Source organism: Orycteropus afer, unplaced genomic scaffold (genome assembly GCF_000298275.1).
Source record: "Orycteropus afer afer isolate SDZICR_OR568_19922 unplaced genomic scaffold, OryAfe1.0 scaffold00001, whole genome shotgun sequence".
Classification (NCBI taxonomy): domain Eukaryota; kingdom Metazoa; phylum Chordata; class Mammalia; order Tubulidentata; family Orycteropodidae; genus Orycteropus; species Orycteropus afer.
Window position 1 is genome coordinate 32,035,058 of NW_006921588.1, and position 18,696 is coordinate 32,053,753.

Sequence of the window (18,696 nt, forward strand, 5' to 3'; positions counted from 1 at the left end):
AGGCATGATACTTGCTATCAAGAAATTTATAATATAGTAAGGGAGATAAGCCAAGTACAAAGATAAGTAGTAAAAGGCAGAATGAAATACAGACAAAGCTTGGAGATACAGCAATAAAGCAAGTCACATGAATGTTTTGATTTCCCAGAGTACAGAAGAGTTGTGTTTATGCTATACTATTAAGTATAGTCCACCACTTGTCTGTCATTATGTCATACTGTGGTGCCTTGTGTGTTGCTGTGAGGCTGGAGGCTATGCCACTGGTGCTTTAAATGCCAGCAGGGTTACTTGTGGTGGGCAGGTTTCAGTGCAGCTTGCAGAGTAAGACATATTCGGAAGAAGGAAGGGGCCATCCATTTCTCAAAGAATAGGCCAGTGAAAACCTTATGAATAGCAGTGAAGCACTGATATATTACTGGAAAACTTTAAGAATAGCCCTGAAACATTGTCCAGTACAGTGCTGGAAGATGAGCCGCTCAGGTCAGAAGAAGGCACCCAAAATATGACTGGAGAAGAGCTGCCTCCTCAGAGTAGAGCCTACCTAATGATGTGGATAAAGTAAAGCTTTCAGGACCTCCATTTGCTGATGTGGTATGACTCAAAATGACAAGAAACAGCTGTCATTGATAATCCATTGATAATCGGAACATGGAATGTACAAAGTATGAATCTAGAAAAATTGGAAGTTGTCAAAAATGAAATGGAACACTTAAAGATTGATATCCTAGGCATCAGTGAGGTGAAATGGACTGGTGTTGGCTAATTTGAATAAGACAACCATATGATCTACTATGCCGGGAATAACAAATTGAAGAGGAATGGCATGGCATTCATCATCACAAAGAATGTTTCAAGATCTATCATGGTGTATAATCCTGTCAGTGATAGGATAATATACATATGCATACAAGGAAGACCAGTTAATACTGCTATTATTTACACACCAACCACCAAAGCCAAAGGTGAAGAAATTGAAGATTTTTACCAACTTCTGCAGTCTGAAATTGACCAAACATGCCATCAAGATGTATTGATTATCACTGGTGATTGGAATGCAAAAATTGGAAAAAAAAGAAGTATCAGCAGAAGTGGGAAAATGTTACCTTGGTGATAGAAATAACGCTGGAGATCGTATGATCTTATTCATTGCAAATACCTTTTTTCAAGAACATAAACAGCAGCTACACATGTACTTTGCCAGATGGAACACACAGGAATCAGATGACTACATCTGTGGAATGAGGCGATAGAGAAGCTCAATCTCTTCAGCCCAAAGAAGGCCCAGAGCTGACTGGAACAGACCATCAGTTGCCCATATGCAAGTTTAAGTTGAAGCTGAAGACAATTAAAACAAGTCCATGAGAGCCAAAATATGACCTTGATTATATCCCTCCTGAATTTAGAGACCATCTAAAGAATAGATTTGATGCATTGAACACCAATGACCGAAAACCAGATGACATTAGGAACATCATCCATGAAGAAAAACAAAAGGTCATTAAAAAGATAGGAAAGGAAGAAAAGACCAAAATGAATGTCAGAAGAGACTCTGAAACTTGCCCTTGAATGGAGAGTAGCTAAAGCAAATGGAAGAGTTGACAAGATAGAAGAGCTGAACAAAAGATTTCAAAAAGCAGCTTGAGAAGACAAAGTCAGTTATTAAAATGAAACGTGCAGAGACCTGGAGTTAAAAAACCAAAAGGGAAGAACATGCTTGACATTTCTCAAGCTGAAAGAACTGAAGAAAAAATTCAAGTCTTGAGTTGCAATATTGAAAGATTCTGTGGGCAATATATTGAATGATGCAGGAAACATCAAAAGAAGATGGAAGGAATACACAGTCACTGTACCAGAAAGAATTGGTTGATGTTCATCCATTTCAGGAGGTGGTATATGATCAAGAACCAATGGTATTGAAGTTGAGGGTGCACTGAAGGAATTGGCGAAGAACAAGGCTCCAGAAATTGACAGAATACCCACTGAGATGTTTCAACAGGTGCATGCCATGCTGGAGGCACTCATTTGTCTATGCCAAGAAATTTGGAAGACAACTACCTGGCCAACTGACTGGAAGAGATCCATATTTGTACCCATTCCAAAAAATGTGATCCCACAGAATGTGGAAATTATTGAACAATATCATTAATATCACACACAAGTAAAATCTTGCTGAAAATAATTTAAAAATGGTTGCACACACAGTACTGCATTGTTAGTTAATGGCAAACATTGATATATGGATGGATAGATGGGTGTTTTTTCTTAAAACAAAACAAAACAACAACAACAAAAAAAAAGATTGCAGCTGTATATTGACAGGGAACTTTCAGAAATGCAAGCTGGATTCAGAAGAGGACGTGGAATGAGAGATCATTGCTGATGTCAGATGGATCTTGGCTGAAAGCAAAGAATACCAGAAATATGTTTACTTGTCTTTTATTGACTATGCAAAAGCATTTGATTGTGTGTATCATAACAAATTATTGATAGCATTGAGAAGAATGGGAATTCCAGAGCACTTAATTGTGCTCATGAGGAATCTTTATATAGACCAGGAGGCTGTCGTTTGAACGAAACTTCATGGTTTAAAATCAGGAAGGAAGTGTGTCCCATCATCATACTTATTCAATCTGTATGCTGAGCAAATAATCCAAGAAGATGGACTATATGAAGAAGAGCGTGGCATCAGGATTGAAGGAAGACTCATTAACAACCTGAGATATGCAGATGACACCACTTTGCTTGCTGAAAGTGAGAATGATTTGAAGCACTTACTGAGGAAGATTAAAGACTTAAGTCTGCAGTGTGGATTACATCACAACATAAAGAAAACTAAAATCCTTACACCTTATGATAAATGGAGAAAAGATTGAAGTTGTCAAAGATTTCACATTACTTGATTCCACAATCAACACCAATGGAAGCAGCAGTCAAGATATCAGATGGTGTATTGTACTGGACAAACCTGTTGCAAAAGACCTCTTTAAATGGCTGAAGAGCATAGATGTCTCTTTGAAGACTAAGGTGTGTCTAGCCCAAGCCATGGTATTTTCAATTGTCTCATATGCATGTGAAAGCTGGACAATGAATAAGGAAGACTGAAGAAGAGTTGATGCTCTTGAGTTGTGGTGTTGGCAAAGAATACTGAAAGTACCATGGACCGCCAAAGGAGCTAACAAATCTGTCCTGGAAGAAGTGCAGCTGGAATGCTCTTTGGAAGCGAGAATGGCCAGACTTCGTTTGACTTACTTTGCTCATGGTGTCAGGAAGGACCATTCCCTGGAGAAAGATATCATCCTTGGTAAAGTGGAGGGTCAATGGAAAAGGGGAAGGCCCTCATGAGATGGATTGACACAGTGGCTGCAACGATGGGCTCAGGTATAGCAAGTATTGTGAGGCTGGCACAGGACCAGGCATGTTTTGTTCTGTTGTGTTTGGGGTTGCTATGAGTCAGAGCCAACTTGATGGCACCTAATAACAACAACAACATTAAGTATAGTTTTTTAAATTATAGCTTATGCTATACTATTAAGTATATATATTAAATGTAATAGCATTTTGAAAAACTTTGAAATATTGTGATGCTCAAACACATGTACTGGTGGAAAATGGCATCAATACTTGTAATTTATAGAAAGCTCAGTATCTGCAATGCACAATAAAGCAAAGCTCAATAAAATGAAGTGTGCCTGGATTACACATGCAGTCTAATACAAGTATATTTTACTCCACACTGGTATTTAGATAGTAAAAAATTAAAGTATAATTGGAAGATTTGGAAAAAGCATATTTTAAATAATCATGCAAAATTACTAAGGTGATGAAAGTTATTAAAAACATTTTTATAGTAGTTAGAGATTTTTTTCCCATGGCTGTATCAATACATCTTCCTTTTGTTATCAGAAGTATTATATCAACTATTTAAGAACACCTTAATTGTGTTTTCATCCACAATTATTGCTGTTTTTGTATTTTCTTCTTGGACAGCATCGGACAGTCTGCTGTTACTTGTGGCAAGTGAGAACCAAATTTTTGCTGACAATATCACCTCCCAGATCCACAACATCTATCCACTGGTTCGAAATGGTTCTTACATTGTAGGTGTTGATTTTGATTCAGTCAGTGGTCGTATCTTTTGGTCTGACATAACTCAGGATAAAATCTGGAGTGCATTTCAAAATGGAACAGACAGAAAAGTAGTAAGTACATTTCGCCTGACTGGCTCCCCTATTTGCTATAATTTACCATATAATTCACCATATAATTCACTATAATGTAGTAGTAAGAAAAGTCCTACTCCCTGGATAGCTCTCTTAATGCCACACCCCAGAGTGGGTATGATTTTTGCTTTACTTTAAAAACTTTTGAAACCAAAATGAAACTACACACTAAGGACCTTTTTTTGTATTTTTGTTTTTCAGTTTTTGTGATTTGGGTGAAAGTTTACAGAGCAAATTTATTTTCCATAGACCAGTTCATACACATTTTGTCTCATGACATTGATTGCAGTACCCCACTACGTAACAGCTCTCTTCCCACTTCCTCCCTGTAGTTACCTCTTCCCTATGCATTCCTACACACTGATCTAAAAACACAATATTGAATTCTATAAAATCTTGCTTTATTTTTCCTAGAAAGTACTACTGTTGACATGGTAGTTTGCTAGTTACATGGGAAGACAAATTTTTCTCATCTTCATACATACTTACAGGACAAATTAATGCCTTATTCTAGATTTTCATATCATTTCTATATTTACGTTCATTTATGCATTTTATTTACTGTTGTCTTTAGGTACTTGACAGTGGTATTACTGTGACTGAAAATATTGCGATAGATTGGGTAGGTCGCAATCTATATTGGACAGAGTACGCTATAGAAACAATTGAAGTTTCTAAAATGGATGGGAGCCACAGGACTGTGCTGATTAGTGAAAATGTAACAAATCCAAGAGGACTAGCATTAGATCCCAGAACTGAGTAAGACTTTTTCAGCTTTGCTTTAAAATGTTTCTTTGCCATGGTTTTAATAGGGGAATGAGAAAAATATAGAAGATAACACATCTTGCAAAATTTAGATTAGCTTTATCTAAAGACCACATTGATTTATTAGGGTGGCAATATAATTACTGAAATGACTGTTGTATAGTTATATAATTGAGTTTCTATTGAATGAATTCAGCAATATTCCATAGATAGACCAGTTTGCTGTAACTCTGATATCCTGTGTAAATATAACAAGAAAGCTGTATCTTCCTGCTTTGATTTCCTGTTGTTTACTACAGTTCCCTTTTATGTTGTATAAAAAAGAAAACTTTCAACATTCAAGAGCTTCATTCTTTGAAATTACATAGATTCTATAACTTGGATTCTGTTCTACAGAATGATGAATTTGGTCAGTTATTGCAGTTATTCCCTTATTTATGGCTGGGCTCTGTTCTAACAACTCTGTTATAAGTCCGTTTTGATGTAAATATCCATTATTGTTGCCTTTGTTATCAATACATTTATAAATCTGATCTTTATTTATCTTTGGGGGCTGGCATGAGAACAATAACATCTGCAAATTATGCATTGTCACATTATATGGGAGCTCTGGTAGTATAGTGCCTAAACATGACAGGGTAGACAAACAAGAAGATGGTGTTTTCTAAATCAACTATTTGTGGATTGTACACAAACATGAATTGGCATTGAAACATTTCAGTGTTATAATGTGCTGCATATATTATGAACATATAAAGACACCCAGATGGCTAGTGATTACATTATGATTACAGTTACAGTTTGTGACACTCAGAGGAAATAATAAACACTGTGCAGATATTCTGAAATGGAGATGATTTACTTAAGCAAAGCATAAATATAATGGTTCTATTGTTTAACATGACAGTTATTTTTCATGTTGAAGTATGCCACCTCCAATAGGTAACTAGTTTTTTTTCACAGTGCCCATCTATTGTTCTGGTCTGACTGGGGCCATCACCCTCGTATTGAGCGAGCCAGCATGGATGGCAGTATGCGCGCTGTCATTGTCCAGGACAAGATCTTCTGGCCCACTGGCTTAACCATTGACTATCCCAACAGACTGATCTATTTTATGGATTCTTATCTTGATTACATAGACTATTGTGATTACAATGGACATCACCGGAGGCAGGTGATAGCCAGTGATTTGGTAAGTTGGTTGTAAGAAAAGCTAAAATTATAATAGTGGCTTTGTAGAAAGCAGATGGAGTACCAAGAGAACTAAGAAATGTAACTTTTCAAATGTCTGTAGAAGAAATTATTGTGGTATGGACATTAACAGCAGTAAATACGCATCTAAGCTGTATCAGATTGATGGGAATTTGTGAGTGGCAGAACAAGATGGTAGAAACAGCACTAGACAAAGAGTGGTGATAATGTGTGTAGACAGATCTTTTTTGGCAGATAGCCTTTTTTACTTTGTTTATCTGGACTTTCAGCTCTGGGTGAGGTCTCATTGTTCTATTCTGCTTCACAGGTTTTGCGGCATCCCCATGCCATAACTCTCTTTGAAGATTCCATGTACTGGACGGACCGCTACTCTCACCGGGTTATGCATGCCAACAAGTGGCATGGGGGGAACCAGTCAGTCGTAATTTATAATATTCACTATCCTCTCGGAATTGCTGCAGTTCATCCTGTGAAACAACCACCTAGTAAGTGATATAGAAAGATATCTTGCTTGTTATTCGCTTGGAAAACACTTATTCTGGTAATGCTAAATGCACACTTGCAGAAGCACTTTGCTGGGCAGTAGATGTTCTTTTCTTCAGTAAACACACCACTCCACATTTCCCCATTTGTAACATTTCTGTTACTTTTATTTATCATGGAAACTGAAGACATATATAACAGCAAGTTGAGGTGGAGTCATTTTGTTCATAAGTTTCCTTTTTGACCTTGCTCTGAGACTGATGAATAAGATTATAGACCAGATAGCCCCTTAGATCCTGCTTATGATGACACCATTTCCCTGAAGGTTCTCTGCTGTGGCCATTCCAAGTCATCCTAGGGTGTGTGGTGACTAGGTGGTTAAAATATTTGGCCTTGGTAATGTTCTTTCTCGTAAGAGGAAGGAATAAGTCAATAATTTCTCATGGTACTTAGGAATCTGATTCCTGATACCTCCTGGCTTCTTTTCCTACCTACCCTTACCATACTGTACTCCATTATGATTCAGAACTTAGTATACTTCCCATTTCTAAACACTTAAACTGTCTCTTCCAGCTCTCTGCACGAGTTACTCCTCCTAATCACTTAGGATTGCGCTCCAATATCACTTTATTAGGGAGGCCCTTTTTAACCATCATATCTAAAATAGCTTCCCTGCCTCTCATAGTTTTTTTTTGCTGTTTGTGCTAAACACCATTATGCTTAACATTTGTTTAGTGAATGAATGAATGGATTTAAAAAGGTATATGTTACGAGAACATGGATCCTATGAGCATATCCTATGAGCTTGACATGCACATATGATCCCTTTTTCAAGGAACAGAGACATAAAGATGCCATTGGTAGACAGTAAAAGATTATGATCAATCCAAAAGTTGGAGAAGACTACGTAAATGTCAAGGTCACTTAGCAAATTTGATTTCATTTAATGCAAAAAGAAATCAATCTCTTTTAGGTCAGGCAAGGAGAAAGACATTTTTATTATTAAGTTCCATATTACTCAGTGGCTGTTTGTTCATAATCTGGTTATGGACTAGATCTGTGACCTTGGGCAAGTCACTCTTCTCTCTTACTCTTAGGAGTTATATGTTGAAAGCATGACCCTAGGGAAGGGTGTGATAGTTTAGGGAAGAAAATAGAGGCAACTTGCATTGAAAATACTGGGGACCTCTGGGAGGACAATAACAGCACTCACCAATACTTTCTTTTCTTCTGTTACAGGCATAAACCCATGTACCTCTGCCCACTGCAGCCATCTATGCCTGCTTTCTTCACAGGGACCAAATTTTTACTCCTGTTTGTGTCCTTCAGGATGGCTTCTTTCTCATGATTCTGTGAATTGCTTGAGAGGTACAGTATGCCCTTTAAGTGCCAACCTGAACGTGTAATTTGCGCTAGTTTATGTAAAGCAGTGAATCTCTAAACCCACCTGCTGGCTTAGTGAGTGCTGTATTCTCTTAGGCTCATCAGATGTGTATGTAGTGTATGTTGTATGGGGTGGTTTAATTGAACACCTTGGTTATAATATAGTTCATTTATATCAAGCTAATGTTGTCAGAAGGAATCATTCTCTGGAGAAGGATACCGTGTTTGGTAAAGAGGGTCAACGGAAAAGGGGATGGTCCTCAGAGAGATGGATTGACATATGGCACAAAGAGAAAGGTCTGAGAGAAGATAGTCATCTCAAAGGGTAATGCAATTTCTTGGCTCTGAGTCCTTACTGAAATCAGGCATAGTTTGACAGGGTTGGCTATTCCTGAGCTCTAAACTTCTCCAGATGAGAAGTCTTCTTCTAATCATACAAAACATATTATGGATTGACAGTGGCTGCAATGATGGCTCAGGTAAAGCAAAGATTGTGAGGCTGGCACAGGACCAGACAGTGTTTCTATTGTACATAGGGTCATTATGAGTTGGAGCTGATTTGACACCACCTAACAACAACAACATTATAAGTGCATGTGACTGAACAATATTTAACTTCATGTTCTCCCATTACCTGGTCCTAGTTAGACTTTTCTAACAAGCTATGATAATGGGAAATCCCAAGTTGTGCACTTGAGAAGTGAAAATTCTTTTGTTTAAGGTTTCATCTTTCAGGCCCATTATCTCATTTTTATTCTTGTAACCAATGTCAGTGGTGAGTGTTCTAGCCTAAGTCTTCTATTACTGTCTGATACTTTCTTCGTTATGAATTGTTACCTTCGTCTCATCCTTGAGATATTTTACTGGGTCAGTTAAAGAGTGTGTAGAGAAAGGAAGGGAAAAATATAGTTAGTCCACAAAAGAGATTTCTTTTGTAGTATGTGTTTGACGTACATTGTTGTTTGGGGCCATCAAATAAGTCCCAACTCATAGAACCCATGTGTACAACAGAACAAAACACTGTCTGGTCCTGTGCCATCCTCACAGTTGTTGCTATATTTGAACCCCTTGTTGCAGCCACTGAGTCAATCCATCTCATTGAGAGCGTTCTTTTTTTGCTAACCCTCTGCTTTACCAAGCTTGACGTCCTTCTCCAGGGGTCGTTCCCTCCTGATAACATTTGCAATGTACATAAGATGAAGTCTCACCATCCTCACTTCTAAGGAACATTCTGGCTATACTTCCAAGACAGATTTGTTCATTTTCCTGGCAGTCCATGGTATATTCAATCTTCTTCATTGACACCATAGTCCAAAGGCATCCATTCTTTTTCTGTCTTCCTTATTCATTGTCCACGTTTTGCATGCAAATGAGGTGATTGAAAATACCACGGCTTGAGTTAGGCACATTTTGGTGCTCAAAGTAACAGGAGATTTGCTCAATGCAATCCATTGTTTGCTGCTTCTATGGGTGTTAATTGTGGATCCAAGTAAAATGTAATCTCTGTTTTTCATGATGCACTGTTTATTGGTCCAGTTGTGAGGATTTTTTTTTATGTTGATGTGTAATCCATACTGAAGGCTGTAGTCTTTGATTTCATCAGTAAGTGCTTCACATCCTTTTGTTTTTCAGCAAGCAAGGTTGTGTGATCTGCATATCGCAGGTTGTTAATGAGTCTCCCTCCAATGCTAATGCTGCCTTTTTCTTCATATAGTATAGCTTTTCTTGCCTTATTTGCTCAGCATACAGCATGGTGAAAGGATACAACCCTGATGCACATCTTTCCTGATTTTAAACCAAGCAGTATGCCCTTGTTCTGTTCAGATGACTGCCTCTTGGTCTATGTACAGGTTCTGCATAAGCACATTGTTATCATAAGTTGTTACATCCATGCAATTGAATGCCTTTGCATAGTCAGTAAAACACAGGTAAACATCTTTCTGGTATTCTCTATTTTTGACCAAGAGCCATCTGATATGCTACCTCCTGAAATGGTTGAACATCAACTAGTTTTGTTTGGTACACTGACTGTGTATTTCTTCCTGTGTTATTAGATTTTGGCCATAGAATCCTTCCATAATGCAAATTGAGGCTTGAATTTTTTCTTCAGGTTTTTTTTTTTTTTTAAATTGTGATTTTGTGAAGTTTTACATAGCAAATTGGTTTTCCATTCAAAAATTCATACACATTGATTGTGATCCCTGCCATATAACAGCATTTTCTCCTGTGTTTTCTGTTTACATTGCCCTTCTTTCCTGGCCCTGCCTGCCTTCTGAGATTTATTTCAAGGCAAATGCTGCTCTTTTGATCTTGCTTGGTTGTTCTAAGGAACGCATACCTCCCTGGTGTTATTGCTCACCCTGTTGGTCTTTCTGCTGTGTAGCTGGAGTAAGTTTGGTTCTAGGCTTGAAGGGTGTTTAAGGGCCATAGTCTCAGGGGTTCCACCAGTTTTTTTTTCAATTCTTTCAAGTTGAGAAATGTTGAGTGTGTTCTTTCCTTTTGGTTTTCTACCTCTGGGTCTTTGCACATCTTTCTTCATATTTCTTTCATTTCTTTAGCTACACTGAATTCAAAAGCAAGTTCAGAGTCTCTTCTGATATCCATTTTGGTCTTTCTTTCCTTTTTCCTTTTTGATGACCTTTTGGTTTCTTCTTGTCTGACGCCCTTGATGTCATCCCACTACTTGTCTGGCCTTCAGTCATTAGTGTTCAATGTGTCAAATCCCTTCTTGAGATGGTTGTGAAATTCAGGTGGGATATACTTTGGATGTTGTGGACTTTCTTCAGCTTCAACTTGAACTTGCATAGGATCAATTGATGATCTGTTCCTCACTTGTTCCCTAGCTTTTTTCTGATGGGTAGTAGTGATAGTGAGCTTCTCCATCGTGTCTTTTTGCAGATGTAGGCAGTTTGATTCTTTGCCATCTGGCAAAGTCCATGTGTTGTTGAAGAACAGTATGAATAGGTCATGGCCTTGCAACATTCTGTCATGCTATCTTTGGAGTGGTGTCTATTACCAAGCCCATATTTTCCAATTACTAATCCTTCTGTTTCCAGTTTTCACATTCCAATCGCCAGTAGTTATCAATGTATCTTGACTGTATGTTTGGTTAATTTCAGGCTGGAGTTGGTAAAAATCTTCAATTTCTTCATCTTTGGCAGTAGTGGTTGAAGTATAATAAACTCTTTAAAAATCCTTCTCCATTGCTTAAAACCTAGGTCTCTTTCATTTCTCAATAACAGGAATGAATGTGTTTTCCATGTGAATGGCTGTAGACAAGTTAAAATTAAATTATTAATAATAAAAATATTCCTACATTAAGAGGTAATAAAGTTCTAATCTAGAAAGAAAATTAGTTTTCAAATGGAAAATACATACTGAATCCAGGAAATTTATGGTGTTTATAGATCATACTGATGTAGGCTTACTGAAAGCCAAATTCTGTCAGCATGTGATATTATGCAATGATACTTTCATGATGAAAGATTACTGATAATGCTTACAAAGGCATTGGCATCTGCCAGTATTCTTTAGAGACTTATGTACCTAATCCTTGTTGACACTGTTTAATTTAGTATGTCTTCAGAGTCTTTCAGCAGAAGATTAAACTGCTTTGTAGACATTTTGGACACAAAGCATTCTTTCAGCATAGAAATATTATTGAACTGTGCATTGGGTATTGGTGTAATCAATATTACTAATCTGATGGTGATTGATAAGTGTTAATTCTGTATACTACCTTTTGTTGTGTGACAAATAACTCTTGTAGTGTTTTTCCCTATGGGCTGACTTTACCAAAGTGGAACTTTTTCCGTATTTCCCAATTGGTGTCTGAAGACCAGTTGGGTAACTGCTTACATTTACAGATGAAAATATTTTACTTCATATAAATGTTTAATGGTTATTAAAATAGTGTTTACTAAGTGTGTTGAATTTTTTTGGATATTCTTCAGTTAAAAAGCATACTGTCTAATATCAGCATGTAAAAACATGCATTTAAAAGTCTAGAAGAAAACACATAAATGCCAATTGTGGTTACATGGATATGGAAATTTATGGGACATTTCTATTTTTTCGGTGATGCAATTTTTAAAGGAAAGCTTTCTCAGTGTGAATATAAAAACCAAAATCCCTATAATAAATGGTCTCATATTGAAAGTAAGTTTCTGATACAATCTGAGGACCATAAGTGATTACTTCAGTGACTATATGGAAATTGTGGTACTGATACTTCTTTTTCTTTCCAACATAGTACTGCTGAAATATATTTCAGCCTTTCAACCATTTTTACATGTACAGCTTCACCAGGTTGTGAAATAGTCACCACTATTGGTTTCTAGATATTTTCATTTCCCTTAACAAAAACTCTGTATCCCTTAAGCATTATTTCCCCTTCCCTTCCCTCATTTTCTTGTCCCACCCATCCCTGGTAATAACTCATGAACTTTGATATCTTTAGGCTTTTGCCTAATCTAGATATTTCATATACAAAGATCATACAATATATGTCCTTTTATTCAGCATAATGTAACCCTAACATTTCTCCTTATGCTATGTCACTTCCTTTCTAGGGCTCCCCTGGTTTTTAATATGGTTTAGGCCTTCATACTTTCAACTAGTGCAACATTAAATCTTTCCCACCCACTGGTCAGTTTCCCACAGATGCCTTTAGGAAGAATTCATAAACAAAAAGGACGTAGAACTGGGTTGTGCATGAAGAGCTCCTTGAGGAATCACGGAGGTTCACATTTGATGGATGAGCCAATGCTTTAGGCAAAAGGAAAGTTACCTATGTAAGAGAGAGTTTTGAATGAGTAACACTTTAAACTCCCCTATAAAACTGAGAAATATATCTTGCTTTTTTTTTAACCAGTAAGAATTTATAATGTATGTTGTTGTTGTTGTTACATGCCGTTGAGTCGGACCCAACTCATAGCGACCCCTCCTTGTGTTTCCGAGGCAGCATCACTAGATTGCCTCATCTTCATTCCAAGGAGTGGCTGGTGGGTTTGAACCACCAGCCTTCTGGTTAGCAGTCAAGTGCCATAGACACTAGTCAATAGTAATTAAATACTGTCTCACGATGCATCAGAAACTAATAGAGGTTTCATTTTTTATTACTGCTGTTAAATCAAATTAATTGAGTAGTAATTTGATATTCATTAATTAATTTGATATTCATAAGTAGTGCCTGGACTGTACTTTTTGCAGAGCAGTGATTAATAGCACAAGTTTCAGAGTCTCTTGAATTGTGTAACCTCAATTAAATTGTTTAATTTCTTTGAGCCTCGTTTGCAAGTTGGAGTTGATAATATCTAACAACAGGATTATGAGGTTTAAGGGTGGTATGTTTCGGGAAATATTTGCCTGGTACATTCATAACATGCATTTGTGCGATAATAAAAAGAGCCCTGGTGGTTCATTGCTTTAAGCAGTGGTTAAACACTTGTCTGGAAACCAAAAGTTTGGCTTTTCAAACCCACCCAGTGGCTTCTTGGGTGAAAGTCCTGCTTCAGAAACCTATAGAACAGTTTTATTCAGCACATAAGGGATTGCAATGAGTTAGAGTCCGCTTGGTGGCAACAAACAACAATAATTCTCAGTTAATGGAGCCCATTATTATGACTATTGTAGTTTAAAGAGAGGCATTGTGGAGCAGTTGAGAGCAAGGACTCCTCCAGGTCTCATTGCCTCAACTGAAAACAGCTCTGAAGGCTTTGTTGTGAGAGACTAAATGATATATATTTTAGCACTTGTGAAATATAAAGCAGAGTTAATAGCTGCAGAAATTTGTCCTGAGTTAATAAATGCTGAGAGTTTACAGAGCAAATTCATTTTTCGTACAATAGTTCGTACATTCCATACAACAGTCATGACATTGACTGCAATCCCCACAATGTAAGAGGTCTCTTCCCACTTCCTTTTCCCTGTGTTCTTCTTTCTTATGCATTCTGCCCTCTGAGCTATCTCCCTGTGCAAATAATGGCCTTCTGGTGCTGAATTATTTCTCAGTAATAGAAATGTTAGGGACAAGGGATAGCTAATGAGATCTTCCTGAAGATGTAAATGTTCTTAGATTATCAAAGTAGCTCATGAAATTTATGCAATGATCAATCATCTCATATTTTGTTTTAATAACACAAAACTCAAATTCTAATGTTTTTGTTTTCTCAGAAGGAGGTCCTTCACTAGGGTAAAGATTAAAATACCTTTGAAAAAGGAGGAATGTTCAAATTGTCTGTAGGTAGAGCAATGTACAGATATTTTAGTTTAGAAGACACTATCTACATATTCATTTTTGTATCCACCCATTACGTCATGTATTCATTCTTTTAATCAGCAAATGTTAATTGGGAATTGTTATGTCAGGTTCTATGCCAGGCTCTGGGGATACTATGCTGAGCAATTCAGACATAGTCACTGCCCTTTGGGAGTTAAAATCTAGTGGGAAGACAGACATTCATCAAATAACAATGGTGGGATTATAAATTGGTCTCACTTATTGAATGGTTAAGCTCAACTGCTGACCAAAAGGTTGGTGGTTCAAATCCACCTACAGCCTCTGGAAAAAAGACTTGGCAATCTGCTTCCATAAAGATTGCAGCTGAGAAAATCTTTTACAAAACCAAACTCCTTTCCCTTGCAGTATTAGTGAGATTTGTCTGTGTGTAGAAATAGAACTTCCTGACTATGAAACTTGTGAATGCTTTATCATGTAATTAAGGAATTCATGATATTATGATATACCTTGGAAAAGTCTATAAAACATTGTAGGTATAGTTGGAGGTTTAGTGAGATGTATGGAAAGTCTGCTATTATCTGATATATCTACTGTGCATTATATTTATTGCTGCAGTGAGCTTTTATTCCGTACGATGGTAACAATCCATTGCTTTCCATTTCTCTAAATGACTGAGAATAGTGGAATAACATTTTGATGGATGTTCTGCTGTTTTCACAGATGAAAAGCCTTTCTTAATAAGTGTAAGACAGCATATAATTTTTGGGATTTCTCTTAACCCCGAGGAGAAGAGCAATGATGCTATGGTTCCCATAGCAGGTCTGCAGAATGGTTATGATGTTGACTTTGATGACTCAGAGCAATTCCTCTATTGGATTGAGCATCCCGTAAGTTTTGAAAAGCTTTCAAAGTGCGTAACTTTTTCTCAAAGAGGCTGCCAGCACTAATGTCTTATAGGAAAATGTAGTTGGGTGGGAAATGATCCAGAAATAAATGAATTTATTACTAAGTGTTTTGATTGTGTGAGTGATGTAAATGTGAGTTTGGCCTGGGACAATGATAAAGAAGCTGTTTGACTTTAGGATAATAAACAAATTTAAGCTATTGGATTCCATTGTCTTTCTTTCAAGGGTGAAATTATCCATTCAGTAGGTATTTGTTGAATGCCTACTACTATTTGTTTTGCATTGAAGTAGCTGCTTCAGCTGCAGAATAAATAAATGCTAAGAAACAGCAGTTACACAGCTTGCTCTCTAGGAGTTTATAAGCTAGTACATCTAATCCTCACTTATGCACTGGCTCATCTGACATTTTGCATTTATGACAATAATAAAAAGGTCTATCTGACTTTTGTGTATTAATGACATACATTTGGTAGTAATGACTGCCAAGGTATGAAATGAGAGCAATGGTAGTTGTCATGGTTAAGGTTATGTGTCAAGTTGGCAGAGCTGTGATTCTCAGTGATTCGGCCAATTTTTGCATGACCTGGTCTTTGGAACCTAACCATGTTGGTAAGTGAGGAGTGGGTGTAGAGGATGTAAACATAGAGATGATAACTCTAAAAAATTCCCAGCTAAAGCATTTGATGTGGCTAGTGGGGCTTCACCCTGAATCTTTATGTCCAGCACAAAATGAGAACCCCTCCATTCCCTTCTCACAGGGCACCTTTCCTCAGCCTGAGTGGGTGGGGCAACAAGAAGACAAAAGAAGAAGATAAGAAAAATGTTTGTGTGGTACAGAATATTTGTTTGCCTTTTCTTCAAGTGTGAGGAGTGTCAGTAAACACAGTGAACAAAGTGCTGTGTCTTTGAAAGAGCTCACCTTCTGTTGTCTTTCTTTCAAGGGTAAAATTCACAGAGTGAAGATTGATGGCACTAATAGGACGGCGTTTGCCCCTACATCTGTCATAGGGTCTCCTGTAAGCTTGGCTGTGGATTGGCTATCAAGAAACCTTTATTATACTGATACTGGAACTCAGTCAATTGAGGTAATGATTCCCTAATACTGCTTACACAAACACTAGTTTCTGATTCATGTAAAATTTATTCTCAGGAAATTCTTTTATATGGATTTTGAAATTATTTTTGGCAAAAGAAAATGAGAAGAGATGTTAGTATTGACTCTGAAACTGAGGGGGAAAAAAACATTTTAAAAATAATTGTTGGGTCTTCCTAATGTCCTCATAAACATATATACTACCTTGTTCCTAAAAAAGGGTTTGTTATACTACACAAAAGCATTGTTCTACATCCTACTTTTGGGTGGGTAGTGACTCGAGTCTTAAAAGCTTGCAAGCAGTCATCTAGATGCAACAATTTCTCCTTGTCTGTAGCAAAGAAGAATGAAGAAAATCAAAGATACATGGAAACAGTTAGTCCAAGGGACTAGTGGACCATGCAAAACTCAGACTGTATGACCATGAGACCAGCAGAACTAGATGGTGCCTGGCTACTACTGTCAGCCACTGGGAAAGGGATCAGTGCAGGAGATCCTGGATAGAGTGGGAGAACAATGTGGTACAAAACTCAATCATAAAAAAACCTAGTTTACTGGTCTGATCATGTCTAGTGAGACCCCTGAGTCTATGGTCACTAGTTATCTTTCAGGTCTGGAATTTAACTAACTCATATGGCTCCCAGCCAAACAATAGACAGGCATATAAGGTGAACATTTACATCAGATATTTATACTCCTTAGAACGGTCAGTCATGGGAGAACAGTAGGGCAGTATTTGTACAAAGAGATAGCTCAGGGGGCAGGAATACATAGGAAAGAAGGACAGGGAAGAGATAAACACAGGGAGGATGTGGAGAGAGAGGTGTTACACTGTGGGGAATTGCAGTCAATGTCATGAAACAAAATGTGTGTGAACTGCTGTATGGAAAATGAATTTGCTCTGTAGAATTTGACCCAAATCACAATAAAATTTTTTAAAAAATTATAGCAAAAAAAAAAAAGCTATATCATAGATTTAGCCTTATAGCTATATTGATAGTAGTAGTAAACTGGGCTTGTGAAAAATATTTTCAGGGATACTTTCATGAAAAGACAATAAACTTTTAAACACTGCACAAAAAATGTATACACAGTCGTTCTGGTGTTGCCCCTCTGGCAGTGTCACCCAGTGTCCTCTGCAACCCCTGCCCTCTTTCAGTGACACCACTGCCTAGATCAGCCACGAGGATTCTTCTCAATGATGATAATCTGCCACCAGCCTGCTAGGGATAAAGTGTTTGCTGAAACCTTTGGTTAGTATGCTGCAGTCAGAAAGGAGTGAACACGTTTATTAAACAAATGCAGGTGTCTTTATGGCAGTCTATTGTAATCTTCCCAAGAATCCATGAGACAGCTCACTGTCCCTATATTTTTCCTTAGGCTTTATTTTTAGAGCAGTTAGGTTCACAGAAAAAGTGTGCAGAAAGTACAGAGTATCCCCCTCCTTGCACATTATTTCTCCTATTAACATCTTACTTTCCTATCATTCAATGGTTAGAATTGATGAGCCAGATTGAAACATTATTATTTACTAAAGTCTGTAGTTTACATTAGGGATCATTCCATATGTTCTACTGTATCTGTGGGTTTTGACAAATGGATAATGTCGTGTCTACCATGACAGTATCATACAGAATGGTTTCACTACCATAAAAAAAGCAGTTACACCTATTCCTGTCTCCCTTTTTTCCCCTGACTCCTTGGCAAGCACTGATCTGTTTTCTGTCTCTATAGTTTTGCCTTTTCCAGACAGACTGTTGTGTTGTTGGAATACAGTCTGTAGCTTTTTTTGGATTGACTTCTTTCAGTTAACAATATTGCATTTAAGGTTCTTCAATATCTTTTCTTGGCTTAGTAGCATATTTCTTTTAATCACTGAATAATATTCTATTGTATGCTTGTACCACAGTTTGTTTATCCATTTACCTATTGAATGATGCCTTGATTCTGCCTGTAGTTGGCAATTATAAATAAAGCTGCTACAAACAAAAAAATAAACATACGTTCAGTAAGGAATTTAGCATAAAGAGAAGATTATGGTAGAGGAATTTTTACTATTTTTCCTCATCTGATCTTCAATGCTGTTTCATTTCTAAACCAGATTCATAGGTTTCTTCTGTTCTTAGATGCAAATCTTTCTATGGCTCCAATACAGTTTTTCTACCAGTGAAACAGAAAGTAGAAACTTGATTCTAATTCCTTTGATACTATCCTCTTTGTGATAAGTGCTCTTTCTACTGTAATTCCCAAGAGAAATTCTAGATGGGCAGCCGGTATGAAATCCCATGAAGTTATTCAGAGCTAACTTGAGACTAGCACTGGTTTGCTCCATTCAGGGACAAAGTTAAGATATGTGAGGGCTTTTTTTTTTTTTTTTTTTTTTTATGATGTTGA

General features: G+C 37.2%; 1 protein-coding gene across 1 annotated transcript in view; it reads left to right on the forward strand.

Moving 5' to 3' along the window:
* LRP2 (LDL receptor related protein 2) overlaps positions 1 to 18,696 on the forward strand; it is a 187,017-nt gene that overhangs the window by 69,374 nt on the left and 98,947 nt on the right. Inside the window, exons 27-33 of the mRNA XM_007953659.1 lie at positions 3,988 to 4,199; positions 4,795 to 4,979; positions 5,949 to 6,177; positions 6,505 to 6,682; positions 7,920 to 8,048; positions 15,025 to 15,191; positions 16,151 to 16,294. Coding sequence (XP_007951850.1) covers positions 3,988 to 4,199; positions 4,795 to 4,979; positions 5,949 to 6,177; positions 6,505 to 6,682; positions 7,920 to 8,048; positions 15,025 to 15,191; positions 16,151 to 16,294 — 1,244 coding nt within the window. The remainder of the gene's footprint in view (positions 1 to 3,987; positions 4,200 to 4,794; positions 4,980 to 5,948; positions 6,178 to 6,504; positions 6,683 to 7,919; positions 8,049 to 15,024; positions 15,192 to 16,150; positions 16,295 to 18,696) is intronic.